The 21,345-nt window shown below is 35.9% G+C and overlaps 3 protein-coding genes across 4 annotated transcripts in view; 2 read left to right on the forward strand and 1 right to left on the reverse strand.

Moving 5' to 3' along the window:
- The window catches only part of LOC143909790 (uncharacterized), a 743,449-nt gene that overhangs the window by 27,230 nt on the left and 694,874 nt on the right, over positions 1-21,345 (forward strand). The window lies entirely within an intron of this gene.
- Positions 1,878-4,775, reverse strand: por (Protein-serine O-palmitoleoyltransferase por). Its single transcript, XM_077427998.1, has one exon. The coding sequence runs from the start codon at positions 4,707-4,709 to the stop codon at positions 3,384-3,386; it is 1,326 nt and encodes a 441-aa protein (XP_077284124.1). The 5' UTR covers positions 4,710-4,775; the 3' UTR covers positions 1,878-3,383.
- Positions 16,360-21,345, forward strand: part of HERC2 (E3 ubiquitin-protein ligase HERC2) — a 39,088-nt gene continuing 34,102 nt past the window's right edge. Inside the window, exons 1-6 of the mRNA XM_077426986.1 lie at positions 16,360-16,478; positions 18,826-19,125; positions 19,200-19,380; positions 19,462-19,606; positions 20,836-20,958; positions 21,027-21,269. Coding sequence (XP_077283112.1) covers positions 18,826-19,125; positions 19,200-19,380; positions 19,462-19,606; positions 20,836-20,958; positions 21,027-21,269 — 992 coding nt within the window. The 5' untranslated portion in view covers positions 16,360-16,478. The remainder of the gene's footprint in view (positions 16,479-18,825; positions 19,126-19,199; positions 19,381-19,461; positions 19,607-20,835; positions 20,959-21,026; positions 21,270-21,345) is intronic.

Here is a 21,345-nt window from a genome sequence, read left to right on the forward strand (position 1 = left end):
GTTTTTTTTATATTTAAAAGTAAAGATTTAATGTTCCGTCACATTGCTTGCGTTTAGCACTAATCTATTTCCTCAAATTGTATACCAATAATGATTACAGTATTATTAAACAGTTTAAAATTCCATGTCTTTTTAACTAAGAAAACAAATGGTTGTGGCTATTTGCAGATACTATGTATATCTGCAAATTATTGGCTATTTGCAGGTACTATATCTGCGAATTATTGGCTATTTGCAGGTACTGTATCTGCGACAGGCCCAAAGCCTTCTGCTTATGCGCTTGAACTGTCACTGTCAGCGTGTTTATTGTTAAAATTTTGTTTTAAACCTCTTAAAATTTAGTTCGAACTCGTAAAGTGACGTAGAGTAAAAAATATACTCCAAATTAGTTAATATTATTAATTGTTAGAAAATTATTATCATATACAACGTATAATACCTATGTATATACAAGTACAAGCCGCGAACTAGCTAAATGATATAAAGCTATTATAATAACATGCGAAATTTATATGCCTCGTGTATAATGAACGATTGATTAAACAAGTCTAGCATAAATTAAATGCTTGTACTTGTATGCAGGTATTATACGTTGTATATGATAATAATTTGGATTATATTTTTCGAGTTCGAACTAAATTTTAAGAGGCTTAAAACAAAATTTTAACAGTAGACACGCTGACAGTGACTGTTCACGCGCATGCGCAGAAGGCTTTGATATAGTACCTGCAAATAGCCAATAATTCGCAGATATGGCACCTGCAAATAGCTAATAATTCGCAGATATAGTACCTGCAAATAGCCACAACCAAAATAAATTGCATTCGCACGGAGCAAGACGAAGGTGTTTTGTGAGATTTAGACGTTAGTAAAACCCTTGAGAGAAAAAAAATCAAATATGATCTCACAAATTTTTAAATATTATAATAATATATTGATAATTTAGTCGTTCACGTGGAAAAGACCAATACATATAGTTGCATGAAATATGAAAATTCATTAATTTGTGTTATTTCTTAAATGTATTATTTATAATTTTGACTTTGCAATCGGGTTTTACTATGAAATCTTGTTGCGATCATATGTATGTATGTGCACCGAGACAACAACGAATTTTTCATCACGTGTCGTTTCAAATGTCAGTACACGACAATGCATCTGCTTAGAGATTTCTCAGCATCTGTATATGTATGTAGTAGTACTAATAAGTTATATTATAGTATTTATATGATGGAAGGATAAAGAAATGTTTCATAAATTAATGTCACATGTAAATCTTGTAAATTGTTTCTGTACATTTTAATACACAAAAATCATATTTTATCAGATGTCGTATAAAAAATGCGCAAAGAATAATATATTGATTTAATGCAACTTTCATTCGACTAGTTATTTACCACCTGTCAAAAGATCGAAGGTCAAAAGGCACCGAAAGTCAAAAGATCGAAAAAGCAAATATCAGAAGGCAACGATCGAAAATCGAAAGATCAAAAAAAAAAGGGTACATGGTAAACAGTACTACATATGTATATATATGATATATATATCAGTGGCATGCGGTGAACAGTACTATGTATATATAATATACATTTCTCTTTTTGTCATACAGCCTTGTTTAATGTGCGCGCGCAGGATACGGGAGGAAAAGCCTGTTCCTCTTGTTCCTGTTGTATCCTGCTCGCGCAAATTAAGTGAGGATGTACGACGGGGGAGAGAAACTTTTACCGCACGCCACTGATGTATATATATACTAACCGTTTTTCATATGTATGCATGGTAAACGAAAATTTTCGATTTTTTAACATTCGGTGCGTTTTTAACACCTGCGGATTGTAAAAAAGGATCAAAAATAATAAATAAAAATGCGATTTTGTAATGTTATGTAAAAATATTTACAAATTTATTGGCATTAATTGTAATGAGGTAATTAATTACAGAATTTTTGCTTACGAGGACAATTTAAATCAATAAGTTTCAATTCAATTGATCCACTACACAAAGTACAAATACATACGAGATATGATTGATGAAACAATTCAATAAAGTGGTCAATGCATGTTTTTTTACGCAGCAATCTTTGGGTCCCTCATTCAATTTCCATGATTTAATTCCATTAAAAAAATTCATAATAAAAAAATTATTAAGCAATTTAAACAGTCCCTTATCTCGTTACAATCCTATCCTTTTAAAGTTTATTTAAAAAAAAAAAATGTTTGTCGATCTTAATCAAATAACAAAATAAATAAAATCAGATAAAGTCATAAATGCTATCGTTGATTATTCTTACAAATTATGCACTACGGTTTTAAAAATATAATAGTAAAAACATTAAAAGATCACAGCTTATATAATGTGAGAAGAAAGAAGTCATGATTATCAAATTATCAAGTAGAGAAATATTCTAAATATATAGTAAAATATCACATAGTAAATTTAATTGAATTTATCTATCGAGAACGACACGCTAACTTTTCTAACTATTTATTGCTATATCAATATTAAGAAATTCAAGACGATACTCACTATTGTTATATTTACTAAAATAAGTGTATCTTATAACAATCCAAATCCAAAACTCGATACAAGAAAAAATCACATTACTATAAATAGTCTAATACTGTATTCAATCAACACATAAAACAGTACAAATAATAAAAAAAAATGAGATATCGTTATAAAAATGTAATATCATTTGTGGAAATATAATAAATACTAATAATACAAAATATTTACATTCGGCAAATTGTCTAATCTTTGTATAATAGAAAAATTATTATATGTTCACCGAACACATTCAAATGTGCACTACGTTAAAATGTCAATGTATTTCTGTATAAATTGTTTCAAAAAACGAAAAGTTTAAACTTTATACGGTAAAAAATTTGTCGTTTTGGTTATTAGGTACACAATTACATATTACAATAAAAACTCACACCCATTAAAACTGGCAATCATTTACGCACCTTATTCTGATCACGTATCGACACTCCGCGTCAGTTCCCGTTCGCATTAATTCTTTGCATATACATTTGTACCTGTAGTATTATAATACGGTTGAGATTCATATCATCTATAAACACTTCAAAATTCATCATTACAATAGTCTAAAATCTATAAATAACGCTACAATATAAATTGGGATGGCAATGGAAAATCTTACAAACTACGAGAGCACAATATATGTCTCTCTCAATTAATTCATAAAAGCAGGCTCGTTCAAACGTACGATGATGAGGAATTGTGCGGGTAGTCCGAGTCAAATCCGACTACTTGGAATATACATACATATGTTGTGTTCAAAAGATTCCTATTAATACCGCAAAAGGCACAACGTAATCCAAAAATCTTATAGAATCGGCAACGTACTATTTGGAGTTAAAGATTCAAATAATGCAATACACTAGATGGGTGATGGTGGCTATGGTGTGACTTGCGAAGTTAAGATCGGACCATTTCTTCAACGTGTGCGCGTACGAGTATCCCGTCTCTTGGATGGCGAAAGAAGCCTCAAACATCACGCCCAAATAGGCCAAATGAAACACGGCCAAGCAGCTGAACATCACGTTGACGAACATCACAATAGCATTACTCTTCCTATATGTGTGGGTGCAATTCTTAGAGCAGGCACTCACCAGGCAACAAGCGCTGAAAATGCTCGATAGCTTCGTCCTCATCTTGTACTCTACGTAGGAAAACATTCCGATGCTCAACAAAGCCACGGACAGCTGAAAGTTTAGGCCGTGCAGGAGAGAGGATATCGAATACGTGGCGAATATGGCAAAGAATTTCCCATACGGCTTGCAAACTTTAAACACGTACATCTTCAACCATTGATGCATCGGAATATTCCAGTATATGACGACTTGAACGAGCGATCTCGGTATTTCAATGTGGTACGGGTCGGTGACGGCAACGCTCCAACTACTATCGGTCTGATCTCCGAAGCAGCCTGATATCATAAAAGCTTGCGACATGATAGATATGAAATAATGAGACGCTCTAAACGACTGGGCATCCCGATACGCGATGATCCACTTCGAATTCTCGTCCGATATGTACCACGGAATGAAACAATTGGATAGGAACAGAGCTATCAGCGCGATGACGACGTTTAAAACTACAGCAAAGATCCAACTTCGGTTGAGGTATTTCTTTCCGAGCGACTGCTCGTACTTTCTGAAAGACACCCACGGCCCGAGTATACAATTTGCCGGACACATTATATAGCCGGCGAAGGCAGCGGGACTCGGCGCGTCTTGCATATAGCCGTTGTCCAGATCGACGGCTACCGATATGATCTTCATCGCGGCTATCATCTGTATGCCTCGTATCTGTTGCCACATTTTGGAGTTGACCACTAGGTACTCGGACTGTAGTAGGAAGACTATTACCATGATGGAGGTGATGAGTCCCCGGCGCTTCTTGGCGACGAGCGTGAGTATCATGAGGAGGGTGTACGAGCCGACGGTGAGGCCGGCCGTCCACAGGAACGCGAATCCCACATTGCTGTAGAGTAAAAAGCTGCCGAGCAGTAGTGAGAGGTTATGTTTGACGAAAGGTGTCGGAGCTCCATACTGGACGACGGCGCGGAAGAAGACGTTCGCCAGGAGAACATCTCGAGCGAAGACCAGGCCGGCGATCAAAGTGGGAGTTCCGCACAGCTGAAGGTATCCCCCGCCGGATCCCGACAACTCCTCACCCGACTCCATCTCCAGTGGTGCACGAGCACAGCCAGCCGCCCATCGCAACGCAACTGTCAAACGGTGACACTCGGCTCTACCAACAATTTTGGCCTAAACATACTGATACACGTCTTATACATTTTTACTTTATTGTATTTTTACCATTGAAGTATAATGTATAGAATAGTCATTCCTAACAAAAGTATCGCTTAAAAGCGAGCCATCGAAGAGAGAGACGGAAAGTCAGAAGAGAGACAAAAGAGTGAGGAAAAAAAATTCGTGGAAGTGATCGTCCTTTACAACAACTGGACAAAACAGCTGACATCTCCGGGCACACGGATTTTTTGTGGCAATATTTTTAGGGGCTGAGAGCAATTCTATGCATACTACTTCAATGTAGATAAAGTAATAATAACTGTTTTTCAATGAGTGAGGCTGGTCCGAACATCTAGCACGTGCACATACAGATGTTCGGACTTTGTCGAACTAATACTACCACACAATTTCACTAGTAGAGCCTATTTCAAAGAGATCCTACTGCAACTGAGAAAAACAGCCGAAATCTCCGTCTGCACGGAGTTTTAGTAGCAACATTTTTGGAAACTGAGAGCGCTTCTACCCATTCTACTTCAATGATTTTTACAAGTTAACCCCAATCAATTATTTCCCTTGCTGATTTTTCCAATAGACATTATATTTCAAGCAATTATTTAAAAAAATTCCTATTTTTTTTCTTTACTTTATTTATAGTTATGAATGTCACATGAATGGTCGGTAGTTTAAGATTACTAGGTATATTCATATGTATATTGAACTGACAAATACCTGATAGACGTGTCAGTTTGGTTCAAAAATTAAATCTTAGCCGTAATTTATCAAACGAAAAACTTAAAATAACAAAGATGTTTTATCGATTCTGTATTAATTTGCTATTTTCCAACCCCGAAATCATCAGCCAGACAAGATTACAGGATTCGAATATAGTAAGTATTTTTTTTTTTTATTGACACTAATTGGAGTTTATTTATAAAAAAAATTAGTTGATCAAATATGTGTATTTAGAAGTCTTTTCAAAAAATATTTTATTTAAGTGTGGGTACCTTGGGGAAACACCATAGTGTTTGGCTATTTGAATAAAAGTTTAATACTTACACTAATTGCCGATAAATTAATAGAATTCAGAACAATCGAGAATACAAAAACTCTTCGTGATATTACATATATAATTCTTGTTTTATTAATTCAAATTTAAGTAGTTAATGACTCAATACGTTTGATCTTCGTCTATAATGTTACCACTATCTTAATAATTAAATGATTTTTGTTGTCAATTATTATTACTTATTATATCAAACGAAAATTTTAGGTATTAACATTTATTCTCAATTTTATTTAAGTATATTAAAAAATGTGAATGAACACAAATTGAATGTCCATTTTTCTCACTTTTGAATTTGAAAATTCCAAAAGGCCATACGCATGTTTTTATTTTCATATAAATTGATCTCCTGGGTTTATTATTTATTTACTATCAATGTTATTAAGATTTTAACTTTTTTTATTTTGAAAACATGTATACATTATGAATACATATGTACATTATGAAGGAGTGTATTTCCTACGGTATGTTTTATGGCTTACTTTTTAATTTTTATCCTTTTGTATTTATATTATTTTATTTTTATGTAATACATACATATCTTCTTTTTTTCTTTTTGCTTATTGCCTTGCTTTTTTATTTTGTATTTTTCTTTTTTAAACATGTGATGCATACTTGATTGGAGTACAATCAATGTTTGACTTGATTGTTTTTTTTCTTTCTTATTTACATACATTTGCACTCTGCAGGATCGTAGCTAGGATTTTTTTTAGTATACGCTAAGTTAATTCTCCTAATATTAATACATTATTTTTTTTTAATTTATGGGGGGGCTGGCACCCACATAACCCCCTCCCCGCCTCCTGGCTACGGCCATGGTACTGCATGTATGTATACTATTTAAAAATGAAACTAAGAATAGCCTCGTAAAAAGTACTTTTGAGGCCAAAGTGAAGAACCATATCTGTGGTTGATTTATTAATACATAAGTATTTTATATTTACTGTATTTTGTGATTTTTTTATATAACCACGTGGTACATCTCCTTGGAATATGAAGTGTGTTCTTTTTTATTATTTTTTTTTCTTTCTATCGCTTTTTTATATTTATATATTTTTTATAAAAATACATATTTGGAGGCCCTATTGGGGTCCTTTGACCTCAAAGCACCCCTGCGTAATAAGTAGAGGTTGGAATCTGAAGGGGCCGGAAACGTGCCGCCTATTGTTCAATTGTTGTAAATCCTTTGTAAAAAAGGTTCGGGAAACCTTTAACAATGCATTTACAATCTTTGAACAATAAACAGCCCCCTCAGATTCCGGGCTCTAGTAATAAGTAGACTGCGGATAGACACCGTGCATTTTCCAAGGAATAGTGTCGGTTTGTCTCTATTTACAAAGAGTATAAAAAAAAAGGTTGAGCGAACCTTTTACAACAATTGAACAATAAACGGCGGGCTGTGGATCCGGTCACTAGTAATAAGTACATATGTATATATTAGGTGGACCGGAAATTAATGTCGTTTTTTAAATGAAACAATGAGATATCATTTTAAATATTTATTTTCATTTTTAATCTAAAATATAATTTCCATCATTTAATACTACTTGTTTCCACCTATCTGTCAATGTTTTAATACTCTTTTCATAAAATTGGGTTGATTTTGAAGCAAAATACTCGGATATCCTTATTTTTACCTCATTATCATTTTAAAATTTTTTGCCATTTAAAAAGTGTTGCATTGAACGAAATAAATGATAATCGGATGGAGCAATGTCTGGAGAATATGGTGGGTGAAGTATTGTTTTCCATCTGAGATTTTTTCGTGATTTTTGCAGTATGAAGTCGCGCGTTATCTTGTTGCAAAAATACTTCTCCACAATTAGCTAATGCCGGTCTTTTTTTTTTAATTTCTACATTTAAACGGTCCAGCTGATAGACAATAGACGTCAGCGGTTATTGTTTGTCCAGGCTTAAGTGTTTCTGAATGAATGATGCCCTTGCAGTCCCACCAAATGGACAAAAGGACGTTTTTTTCCGTTAGCCCCGGCTTAGGGGTAGGCTTTGGTACCTGCTTCTTCGATAGCAATTGTTTTTGAAGTCCTTGGTTTGTGTAAAGCAGCAATTTTTCGTCTCCAGTGATCAGATGTTGTAGAAATGGCGTATTCGATCACTTACATAGGTTTTCTTTGCGTTCGCGAGAGATTGTGATAGTTCTGCAGGTCATTCGAAATGAAAAAGAATGAAAATGTCAAGATACGAAAATTTGGTTGCAACTATACTCATATACATACATAGTTAAATCAAAAATGAGCAGAAGGAATACCAATTTGCGGTCAAATGTGTATGGAAACAGCCAAGTTTTTCCATGAAAAATTAGGATTAGTAGGCAACTTCAATGCTTCGTCTGGCTGGTTGACTAGATTTTTTCTATATTTTGGCAACAGTAGTACTAACTATAGGTACTAACGGCCACATATCTGCTTCATCATCATTTATAGCCACTCGCCATCCACTGCTGGATGAAGGCCTCTCCAACACGCTTCCACCCGTCTCTGTTTTGCGCAACACTCATCCATCTCACCCCGCACATTTTCCTAATTTCGTTCACCCATCTTCCTTGCGGTCTTCCTTTTACCCTTTTGCATTCTCTCGGGTACCATTCAAGCAATTCTTTTGTCCACCTTTCGTCCATCCTCCTAGCTGCGTGACCCGCCCATTGCCATTTCAATCTCTTCACTCTATCCACTATGTCCACTACTCTTGTCATACTTCTCACCCACGTGTTCCGCTTTCTGTCTTTTCTCGTTATGCCAAGCATACAGCGCTCCATACTTCTTTGAGTGCATTGGATTTTATGTAGCATCTTGGTGTTCAGTGTCCAAGTTTCACATCCATACGTCATCACTGGCAAAACGCATTGATCAAAGATCTTTTTCTTCAGGCAGAGTGGCATTTTTGATTTAAAAACAGCATTCATCCGTCCAAATGCACTCCATCCTAATTTCATACGTCTCTTTATCTCTTCATCTTTATTACCAGACATGTCAATTATTTGACCTAAATATAAATAATTATTTACTACTTCTACTGGTTTATCATCTAATGGGATGGGAAGGCATGCAATACCTATTGAACATTAGTTTGGTCTTATCTACGTTAATTTTTAATCCTACTTTTCTACTTTCCCTGTCCAGCTGTGTTAGTCTGTTAAGTAGGTCAGCTGAATCACGAGCTATTAAAACTATATCGTCTGCGAACCGAAGGTGACTCAAGAAGCGACCGTTGATGCTTACTCCGGCTTTGTCCCATTCCAAGTTCCTGAAAACTCCCTCAAGCACCGCATTGAATAACTTGGGCGAGATTGTATCTCCTTGTCTTACTCCTTTTCTTATGCTAAATCTATCTGTACCTGAAAATATTTTAACCGAAGCTGTGGCATTCTTATATATTGCAGCTAACAGCCCCACATAGGGTTCCGGTACTCCCTGTGTTTGTAGAGCGTTAAGTACTGCATTGTGGCTCACTGTATCGAAGGCTTTCTCATAATCGACGAAACCTAGGCACAATGGCCGTTGATATTCGTTGGCGCGTTCGATTAGTTCGCCAACTACTTGGAGGTGGTCCATTGTACTGAAATTTGCCCTAAATCCTGCCTGTTCTATAGGTTGGTTCTCGTTGAGGATATTCTTCAGCCTTTCTGTAATAACCTTCGTGAAGAGCTTGTAGACCGCTGAAAGTAAACTAATGGGTCGGTAGTTCTTGATATCGCTTTTATCACCTTTTTTGTGTATTAAGATGATAGTTGCGTTATTCCATCCTTCTGGTATAGCTTGGTTCTGGATGCATTTGCTGAAAAGCCTAGCTAAGATATTATTTAGGGGGGAGCCGCCACATTTTAGTAAGTCAATGGGAATATTATCTTCCCCTGGGGTTTTACCGTTCTTTGCAGTTTTTAGCGCGGCCTCTACTTCGCTAGGCAATACTGCAGGAACCCTTTGGCCGTGTGTCGATTCCAGAGCGGGGAATTGGCCGTTGTCGTTCTCGTATAGTTTTGCATATAACGTGTAAACTCTGTCTATGATTTCTTCTCTATTCCTAATTATTACTCCGCTCTCTGATCTGATTGCGATCATTTGGTTTTTGCCTAAGAAAAGATCCTGTTTGCACTTTTTCAGGCTACGGTTATTCTTAATGGTATTTTCTATTAGCTTGCTGTTAAAATCCCTGACATCCCTGACTATTCTCTTTTTAATTTCCTTATTTACTAGATTGTATTCTTGCTTATTGTTATCCCTATCTAAATTCCTTTTATGCTTAATTAGGTTTTTTGTTTCCGCTGAAATTTTGCTTAATTTAATCTGTTTCCTGAATCCACCTAATTTCTTACCTGTTGAGGTTAGAACCGAACTAATTACAGTGTTCAATTCCTCGATGTCTGCTTCTGGGTTTAATTTCTCGTATCTATTTCCAAGTTCGAGTTCGAATTCCTTTTTCCTAGACCTTAGTTGAGCGAAGTCTGGAGAGCTACTGCATCCTTTTATTAATTTCCTACGTTCGCAATTTATATTAATGGCCATATTGGCCCGGACTAATCTGTGATCGCTACCTATATCTACTTTACTTAAAACACTAACGTCTTTAACGGAGTGCAGGGTATTTGTTAGGATGAAATCTATTTCGTTTCTGTCTCCTTTAGGACTCTCCCAAGTCCACTTATTGTTTGCGTTTTTCCTGAAAAATGAATTAGTGATAAAGAGCCTGTTGTGTTCTGCGAATTCTATGAGGCGATCGCCTCTTTCGTTTCTTTGGCCGGTACCAAAATTGCCTACTGCTCTTTCTGTGTTTGCCTTTTGTCCTATTTTTGCGTTAAAGTCGCCCATGATTATTTTAAAGTGGTGGCGGCTATTATCGTATGCGCCCTGTAGTTTTTCGTAGAAGTCTTCTATTTCCTCGTCTGGGTGGCTAGATGTGGGGGCGTACACTTTGTACACTTACAAGATTTGACAAGTGTACCTGCTCGAGATTCTTAATACTACATAGCATATACGTTCCGATATGTCGCTTATTTCTATAATATTTCTTTCTATTCTCTTATTGATAAGAAACCCTACTCCTCCTATTCTAGCATTTGGTAGCCCTCTCCAGTAGAGACAGTTACCACTTTTTAGGATTATTTGGTTTTCCTGTTTTCGTCTTACTTCGCTAAGTCCTACTAAATCCCATTTGATACTTTCTAATTCATTCTCTAATGCAAGCACACTTCCTTCACTCGATAACGTTCTTACATTGTACGTGGCTAAATACAGGTTTCTATTAGCTAAGCTATCATCCATCGTCACTCTTACCTTGTTGGAGGTTTGGATATTATTTTTCTCGCATTTATCCAAGATGTGTTGAGAAAAAGGCGGTATTTGAGAGAGATTTCCATTCAAGGAGTGAGTTCTTACCGCCATAGACTCTTCTCTGTGGTCAGCTTTGTCAGATAGTCATCCTAGGTATCACTTGGATCACTTATGAGTTATTACATGCCATTTAACAGGGTTACTTTGTAAGTGAAAGTAGTTAGTTATGATAATAATAGATTAGCAATTGTTATACTACTTTTTTTACAGATCTTTATCGTGAGACGCCTCTTTGGAGACAACGGATTTATATATGTGTGAGTGCGGTTTGCAATTTAATATTTTAATAATAAATTTAGTAAAGAATATAAAATTACACGAATTACTTTAATATAAATTAAATATGAAAAAGAACTATTAGACAGTTGGGAAACACCGTTTCTGTTTGCTATTATTCTATTAAGTAAAGTTCGTTAAAAATTTTTGGCTGAAAGCAATTATGTGGAAGATTTATTGCTTCTGTGGGACCGAATTTTGACTGACGAACAAGGACCCTTATTTTTTTTTATACAAAACCATAGATTACAGTTAATTCGCGCAACCATTGAAAATTTTGTTAAAATTAGAGTTTATTACATTGCGAAAAAAGATAATTTGGCTAACAAATATTCATCGAAAAGGTATTTGTTTAGCAAAACAGTTCTTTTCCAAGGATTTTAAAATTCTTTTATTTATGATATGTATAGTACTGTCACACTAACACACTAACATTATTTATAATATGTCATTCTGATTGATATGTCATATTTGTATATTTATATATTTCTAATTCAATAAAATTCTCGCGACTAGGAGGCTTCCACTTTTGGGGACTAATAACTAAAGAGCGGACCCAGAGCGCGCTGTTCTTTGTTCACATGTTGTAAATACATTGTTAAAGGTTTTCCGAACTTTTTTTACAAAGCATTTATAATAATGGAACAATAGACGGCGCACTTCCGGTCCTACCTCTACCGATAACACTCCCAAGGAAGGAATCCTCTTGGGCAGCTATTTAAATTTTTCACTTAATTTCGCGTAAACGCCTTTCTTATTTCTTTATATGTATTGTAACTATCGTGAAAATTGTTTAAATTAAAGATAACTTGAGTCCCCTTGGTTATAGTGGAGTACCCTTATGGACCACTGATACAAGGGTGGGAAAGAGGTGGAAGCGCAACTTCCTATGGGTCAAAAGCTGTTAATAGAGATAAAAAGTGATATTTTGTATTTTTAAATTGAATTAAAATTAATATTTTATCTATTGATACTTCGTAAATAGACAAAATAAAAATTTGCCCAATGCCACCCTGAACGTCAAGGGACGATTTTTTTTTCCTCACTCTTTTGTCTCTCTTCTGACTTTCCGCCTCTCTCTTCGATGGCTCGCTTTTAAGCGATACTTTTGTTAGGAATGACTATTCTGTACATTATACTTCAATGGTTATAAATTATTGAATGGGATGGAACATATGACTAGTCACCGGAGCCTGAGGGGGGCGTGTATTGTTCAAAGGTTGTAAATGCATTGTTAAAGGTTTGCCGAACAATGGATAGCACTGTGACTATCCTACCTCTAGTTATAATTAGTCACCGGACCCAGAAGGTGCCGTGTATTGTTCAAAGGTTGTAAATGCATTGTTAAAGGTTTGCCGAACCTTTTTTACGAAGGATTTACAACAATGGAACAATGGGTAGCACTGTGACTATCCTGCCTCTACTCATAAGTTATTAGTAATAAGGGGATGTACCCAGGCGCGTAACTACTATCTTAGTACTATTTCGCACGGGCATGCGGGCGTTTTAGATTTAGGGGCCGGAAAGGTTTTTAAATACTAGACATTTTTCAAATAAAAATCTTCGAAGTCGTTAAATTTTTCTAAAAATTATTTATATAACTAATAGGAAGCATTAGTTAAAAGTATATACTCCAAACTTCTCACGACACAATAATTTTCCGTTTTGGTTCAGTAATAATGATTGTTTGCAATCTATAAAAACGATGTTGAAATAATAATAATAAAACTGGTTAGTAAAATAATTTCGTTTCATTTTTTGTATTGTGAGTCTGTAAATATGAATATAGAGAAACGTTCTCACATTTGATGTCATTCAAGATTTTCGGATAGTTATTGTATTTTAGATAAAATATTCGATATCGTGATGTACTAGTGTTTTTTTTTAAACATAATTTTAATCACACATTTTAAATTAATAAAGTGTACGAATATAATTGAGTGTAAATAAATAAACCAAATGTAATATAAAAGTAATTACAACAATTCAAAATGGATAGTTTGAAAAAATACTTTGTGGAGCACAGAAAAGAAAATTGAAACAACATGAAACATTTAATAATATTTCCAAAACTTGACCAATTTTTAGTGAAAAATCAACGAATAGTTGAAGAAAGCGCTGAAACAATCTATCTAACTTTTAACACAAATAATCAATTTAATTTTAATTAAAAATATTAAAGGGGGGCGTTTTGTTAACATTTACAGACGGGCCCAATTTCTCTAGTTACGCCACTGGATGTACCCAATATTGTTGTTTACGCTTTTATTTTGCTTTTAAGCGCAACAACAGAGCCACAACACAACACGTTTCTGTAAAATTCATTTTGAAACTGATAAAGTTGCGACTGTTTAGTCGCAAGTGCGTGTACCGTAATATTTTTGAACGATAGTTTCTGTCGCGCGAAAAAATGATCACGCGACAGAAAATGACAAGTTCGTATGGGGCCTAGAGATTGTGATTTCTCGACTTTTTTTTGATTCTCGAGATTCGAGAACCTCACTTTCTCGGAATATTTGAGAATCTCATTTTCTCTGAATATTTGAATCTCGGGAATTTGAGATTCTCTTTTTTGTTTCTCGAGATTCACGAGAATTCTCGAGTATAATTTATTTTTAAATAGTGAATCGATTTTTTTAGCATATAAAATCGACAACATACAAAAATCAAAAGGACACAATGACTATGTATATTATATTAGGGGCTTATAAATTTATTAAAGGCATGATGAAAGAAAGATATAGAGATACAATAGAACATTAAAGAGAAAAAAAAGTAAAATTATGTAAAAAAAAATTATTATAAAAGATGGCATGAAAAAAAAAATAAAAGAAAATAAAAATATACAATAGTAATTTAAAATATTAAAAAAATAACAATATGTAACAAAGAATTTTATAAAAATCCTAGGTTTGTCACCCACCTTTGCCTGTATTTTTGTGACCAAAAGATAACATACTGATCAAAAAATAAAAATACTGGACATACCCGACAAATAATAAAAATACTAAATCAAACATTTTAGCCATTTCACAACAAATTATTTACGAGTTAACAAGTATATATGTACCAGTGGCGTGCGGTGGAAATTTCTCTGTTTCTATCGCGCAGCTTTATTTACATTTGCGCGAGTAGTAAACAAGAGGATGCTGTGACATCATACCGCTTCCTCTCGTGTCCTGCTCGCACACACGTAAGTAAGGCCGTGCGACAAAAACAGGGAGAATTTGACCGCACGCCACTGTATTATGTACATAAATCAATCAGTTTATTGCACAAAAGCATGTAGTGATAAATTTAATATACTCTCGATATTTTCGAGATTCTAATAAACGATTTGACGAGAAAAGAGAATTTCGAATTTTCATAATAAAATATTTTCGAGAAACGAAACTCAAAATTTCTCGAGATTTCTCGATCACAACCTCTAATGGTAAACGGACTACTAGTCATATACTCATATGTAAACCAGTCACAGGACAACCGGTGGCTCTAGATCGGTCACACGTGATCACCCGTCACACTAAAACTCAAAATTTCTCGAGATTTCTCGATCACAACCTCTAATGGTAAACGGACTACTAGTCATATACTCATATGTAAACCAGTCACAGGACAACCGGTGGCTCTAGATCGGTCACACGTGATCACCCGTCACACTAAAACTGGTCACGAGAAAATTGGTAACACCCTAAAACTGGTCACGAGAAAATTGGTCACAAAAAACTGGTCACACCCAAAAATTCGACCAATTTTTAATTTTTGGGTGACCAATCTTCGGGTGTAACCAGTTTTAGGGTGTGACCAGTTTTAGTGTGATGGGTGATCACGTGTGACCGATCTAGAGTGACCGGTTGTCCTGTGACCGGTTCACATTTGACTAGTAATCAGTGATTACTAAAGGCCGGATAACCAAGGTGCCGTCTTGAAAAAAACGGACCCAGAGGGTGCTGTGTATTGTTCATTGCATTGTTAAAGGTTCGCCGAACGTTTTTTTTTTTTTGGACTCTAGCTTTTTAAATAGAGCTAAACCGCCCGGATTCCTGAAAAAAGCACGGTGTCTATCCGGTGTCTAGTGATTACTAAAGGCCGGAAAACCAAGGTGCTGTCTTGAAAAAAACGGACCCAGAGGGTGCTGTGTATTGTTCATTGCATTGTTAAAGGTTCGCCGAACGTTTTTTTTTTTTTGGACTCTAGCTTTTTAAATAGAGCTAAACCGCCCGGATTCCTGAAAAAAACACGGTGTCTATCCGGTGTCTAGTGATTACTAAAGAGCGGACCCAGAGCGCGCTGTTCATTGTTCACATGTTGTAAATGCATTGTTAAAGGTTTGCCGAACCTTTTTTACAAAGCATTTACAATAATGGAACAATAGACGGCGCGTTTCCGGTCCTACCTCTAGTGATTACTAGAGGTAGGATAGTCACAGTGCTATCCATTGTTCGGCAAACCTTTAACAATGCATTTACAACCTTTGAACAATACACGGCCCCCCCAGGCTCCGGTGACTAGTGATTACTAATCACCGAACCCCTCTAATAGAGCCTAAGGCTAGTGGCAAAGACCAAAAGTATTCTCGGCCAGTACCTACAGAAGAATGCCCGAGTCTATTGTGATCGCGTTTACCTCGCGGGATACATTTTCCTAACGGAAATAGGAAAGCCAACTTAACTATTGTGCGTTCCTAGCAGCGTGTTTGTAGACAATATAAAGCGGGTGAGGCTTAGGTCACATACATATATCGTGTCATGTTGAATACAATTCGAAAAGAACTAATTGAAAAACAAATTACAGGATGAAAAAGAGTTGAATTAAAATATTGAGTATTTTGAAGTGCACAGTTGCGCCCCCTGGCGGAGAGCTGTCACCGAGCTGTCTCCTGCCGGCTGAGAGCAGCAGTCGCGAGTGGGGCGTGAAGTCACATGGTGGTGTGACCTGTGTTCTGCCATCTGTAGGGCTTCGGGCCTCAGTTTGAGGGTGCGTGGCTCCTCCGCCACCGGCTGACGATGGCTGGAGGTGAGCCACACCCCGCACCCGCTCCCCTCCCCTCCCCACCCCACACCCACACCCACACCCACCCCCAACCCCAACCCCAACCCCGTCACACCCTTTCTCAACCCCTTATGTCACATTACTTCCTGGTGTTGTTCGTTCTCACTCGTGTCACCAACACATCAATGAACACCTCAATCATCGCAATACATTGCTCAATTTTATCCACTTTATTATGTCATTCGATATTATTGCATGTGAAATGTCATCAACTGTGTAAATATTATGCTGTGAGATACATTTGAGCATCCTATATACATACAATATGATAGACAGCATGTGATGGTTTTTTTTATTTTTTTTTTTGCTTTATTTTGTTAACAAACGTATATTTTTCAGACTTGAACATATGTAATGTGGTTTTTCCGTGTATGAATTGTCTTCGGTGTGTCAAATCTGAATTGTAAATATAACTGAAGATTCAAAACAATCATGTTCGGTGATTTAATATACAGTTGTTATCGACGTTGGTCGTGTGTAAGTTTATTTTTTAATTAAAATGCAGCATACATATTATAATATGAAAATACTCATCTGACAAAATAATATATATATATATATATATATATATATATATATATATATATATATATATATATATATATATATATATATATATATATATATATATATATATATATATATATATATATATATATATATATATATATATATATATATATATATATATATATATATATATATATATATATATATATATATATATATATATTATATATGTATATAAAAATTATAGTATTGTACATATTATGAAGTTCAACAATATCAACAATTATATTATTATTATTTACATATTTATTTTTATTATTTGTATTATGAATATAGTATTTATATGGACGATATCGTCTGGAATAAAAAATATTGTTTATTTTAGGATGAAAGTTTCTGGTGTTATTCTATATTTATTATATATCGATGTTGCCGTTGAAGTGTATCTTCCAGTTGTAATATATTTTGACTCGTTGAAATATATTTCATCTAACCTGGTACCGACTGTTACTATAGTTTATTTTCAGTTGTAATGTTTTTTGACTAGTTGGAATATATTCCGTCTAACTCACGTAAGTTGATTCATATGACGAATTATATTCCAACTGGTCAATATATATTACAACTGAAAATATAATTTGGTACCAGGTTAGATGAATGGTTAGGTTTTCGTAAAAACGTCACTCTACTATGAAATTGAGTTGGAAAGTCACATTTTTGTTTTGAAGACATTCTTAGAGTTAATACAGTACTCGTTACCTTTATTCGTAATACCTGGCAAATATCAACACACTATTGAATTCTAAAGCATTCGTAAAAACATCAGAGCTGTTAAAACTCAACTGTTATATTACAACTGATGCACTTTGTTGAAAATGTATTTGCGCTTGTAGATATATAATTTAATAGTTGAATTGTATTCGAATATGAATGACCTAAAACGCCAGTTGGAATATATTACAACTGAAGATACACTTCGACTGTAACATGAACATAAATCCCATCACAATACATACATGTAGAAGACAATAAACTTAATTTCCTCAATATAACAAAATTTGCAACATTAAAAAAATCTTAAAATCCTCATAAAAGTTTAAAATTCAATTCATCATACACATATTTATTGTTTTATTACTTTGTTAACCGTTTGCCCGTGGCCGTCTTCTATGGAAGCTTTGGGCGAAAAATCTGTAGCGCGGCTGTCTTCCATAGAATTTCTGAACTTTGCACGGGATTTTGAGCCTTATATGCGCCTATTTCAACTGTTTTAAGGTTCAAAATTGGTTGAATATATTACTGAGAGTTGAATGCCATCTATTCAATTTGCTTAAAATGAATATATACTAGTCAAAAATTTGTTTTTTGTAGAACCATACTGAAACCTCATTTAAGTGACGTCACGTCTTCATACAATTATGAAGAATGATTATTTGACAATTAATCCATAACTACGAGATATATTATGTATTTTATTGTTTAAAATAATACTTTATGTGTTAATTAACATATCTGGTTACTTGAGTAAATATTCAAATCTGTATTTAAGGTCGAAAACTCGATTGTCAAATTCGCGAAAAAGGTGCCGCATACAGGTTCGCTATATTTATTGCCGCGGGCAAAGAGTTAAACACATACCATTGCCACACTTCTTTGTCTCATTATAACAATACGAACATCACATTTTATCTTTTTACCTACTAAATGTTTTGAATCATCATAACAACGGTTGATTCTTCAGCCATTTCTATCCCTCGCCTCTAGATGACCAATCAAATATAGTAATCTTTTCCATTTTCAGATGTCTGATTCCGAACATGAGGAACGTTTGTTTGTTGAACGCTCGTTGCAGGCCGAACGCAACGGCGGAATCGGCGGAGCCTCCGGACGCCCCATGTGGCGTCCGAGCCGTACCACCGACCCAACATGGTGCACCTCCCCCCCCCTATCAGCACTCCGCTGTCCATCCACCAGAGCCTCTCTATTCAACTCACTATCCAGAGGCCGCGAACTATGCAACTCCACAGACAGAATCATGCTCAATGACGCTGGAGCTCTAGCTCGCAAATCCGACAATGGAAAATTCTATTGTGGCCTTAAGGCATAGCACACTCTTCAAAAAAATCTATTATAATATCGTCCACCGACTGATTACTCATCAAATCAACATTTTAGGTATTGAGTTGTGGCTGTTGCCAGGGTATATGTGGCCCTCATACGGGTTGCGCTTGCGTAGCTTGTTCCAGACTTGCGACATTGGTGAATGCTACTAACAATCGCCGAAGGCAGTCGTCAACGCAATCCACCCGTTCGGCCAATCGTTTGATATCTGCTTGGCATTGGGGACCAGATCCTGGTAACGTCCTGGTTTAATATGTACATACATAGGCGATGTTCTGATTCCGTGTTTGTTTTATCGTCTATTTTGTGTGTACAGATAGTAATGCCGTCGCAGCCGTTTTGGAAGCTTTGAGTGATGAATTGGTCACTCGTGCTCTTCAGACTTCTATGACTTGTTTGCCGCTTACTGCGCTCAGAGAACATTCTCTCATAACTAAACGGCATCTGCTTGCACTTTCACGGTAAATTATTGATACTTTATTGATAAACTGTATGTATTCAGGTTTTTTTTTATATATACATATATATGTAGATTGTTAATACTGTTGCGTGGACGTGAAGAAGGGCTTCCAGGATCGGAGGGATAAGAGAGAAAGAGCAGCTAGTGTTGTAGAAGTTGTTTATTGGTCGGCTGTCCAGCTACTAATACTCTACAGTTCGAAAGCGCCTAATATTTATACTCATCGGTCGCTCTACGTATAAAGATATTCGCTAGATCCTATTGGTCGATGAGTCGCGCGATCCTATTGGCCGTTATACTCGACTTCTCTATACATCGCTAGTAAACCATCGGTTCACGAGCGCCACTCACTATGTTGCAATACTTAAATACCATAGAAGTAGAATGCATAGAATGGTCATTGTTAACAAAAGTATCGTCTAAAAGCGAGCCATCGAAGAGAGAGACGGAAAGTCAGAAGAGAGACGAGAGAGAGAGACGAAGTTTAGCAAACAATGAACAAACTCTGCCGTGCAGAGTTTTTTTAGCGACATTTTTGGAGGCTGAGAGCGATTCTATGCATTCTACTTCTGTTGTTTCATAAAGAAAAAGTTAAGCATTCTGGCTATTTTCTTCTTGAGAAATAATCTGCATCTGTTTTCGTTTGCTCAATGCTGAGCTCGTGGTCATTTATATTATCTGGAATCCAGTGGACGATCTGCTTCTACATCTCCCAGTCCTGTGCTATGTTGAAAGCAGCGTTTAGGGACGATCCCATCAGTTCTGACCATCTTATAGGAGACCGTCCTCACTCGCCTTCCCTCTAGTGTTCTGGTGACCACCAGCTTCTCTAGACTCCACATTATTCCTGCCAATATGGCCAAAGTACAAAGAATCCTTTTTCCACATGTAGAGAGTCTCTAAAACTGCCAGCCCAGAGGATAGATATGTTCGTGCGTTTTGCGGTTCATGGAATGCGCAGCATCCACCTCCGGCACTATATTTCAAAGGCATCTAACATGTCCCTTTTTTCACGAATCACGAAAAGAATTTTCGTTTTTTTTTCATTATACATATGTATCTTGATCTAAAGCAAATATAATCAAACTGGTGACTCAAGAGGCGACCATTGATCTTGAGACCTACTTTTTTCCATTCAAAGTTCCTGAGAACGCCCTCAAAATACTTATAAATCATTGTTTGTATCAGGTGTGTTTTTACTCATTTTACTCATCTTTTTTTTTTCGAAAGATCGTATGATACCTCTGAAGAACTGGCATTGGCCGCTGTAGGGAATCGATCTTGGCAACCGTCGTGGACAGGCATCCAATCCGGAGACAGCCCTCAAGACAAAAGCAAAGCGGAACCCGTCAAGTACACACTTACTGCAAATCTAACAAAAACATTTTATTTTATCGTTGAATATAATATTTGTAACATAGTTGTAGGGCCGTTTTTGCTAGAGTGGGTGCTCGCGCCGCTTTAAGACTGGCACTGGGTATTGCACGACGAGCTTGGAAAGGTGGTGAGGCTCGCGAGGAGTGTGCAGCTCTGTTACGCGAAGCTCTGGCTGCCGTTCAAGCTCTTCCAACCCTCGCTCTCTATTCTGCTATACCACCTTCGGACGACCTATGGCCTGAACTCGTCGATGCTGCCGTTGATTTTTTGCATGAAGTCATCACTGGGTACTTACTTCTCACTTCGACTATGCATATTGTATTCAAATAATTGGATTCTGTTTTGAATTATTGTTCGATTAAT

Source organism: Arctopsyche grandis, chromosome 3 (assembly GCF_051622035.1).
Source record: "Arctopsyche grandis isolate Sample6627 chromosome 3, ASM5162203v2, whole genome shotgun sequence".
NCBI classification, from domain to species: Eukaryota; Metazoa; Arthropoda; class Insecta; order Trichoptera; family Hydropsychidae; genus Arctopsyche; species Arctopsyche grandis.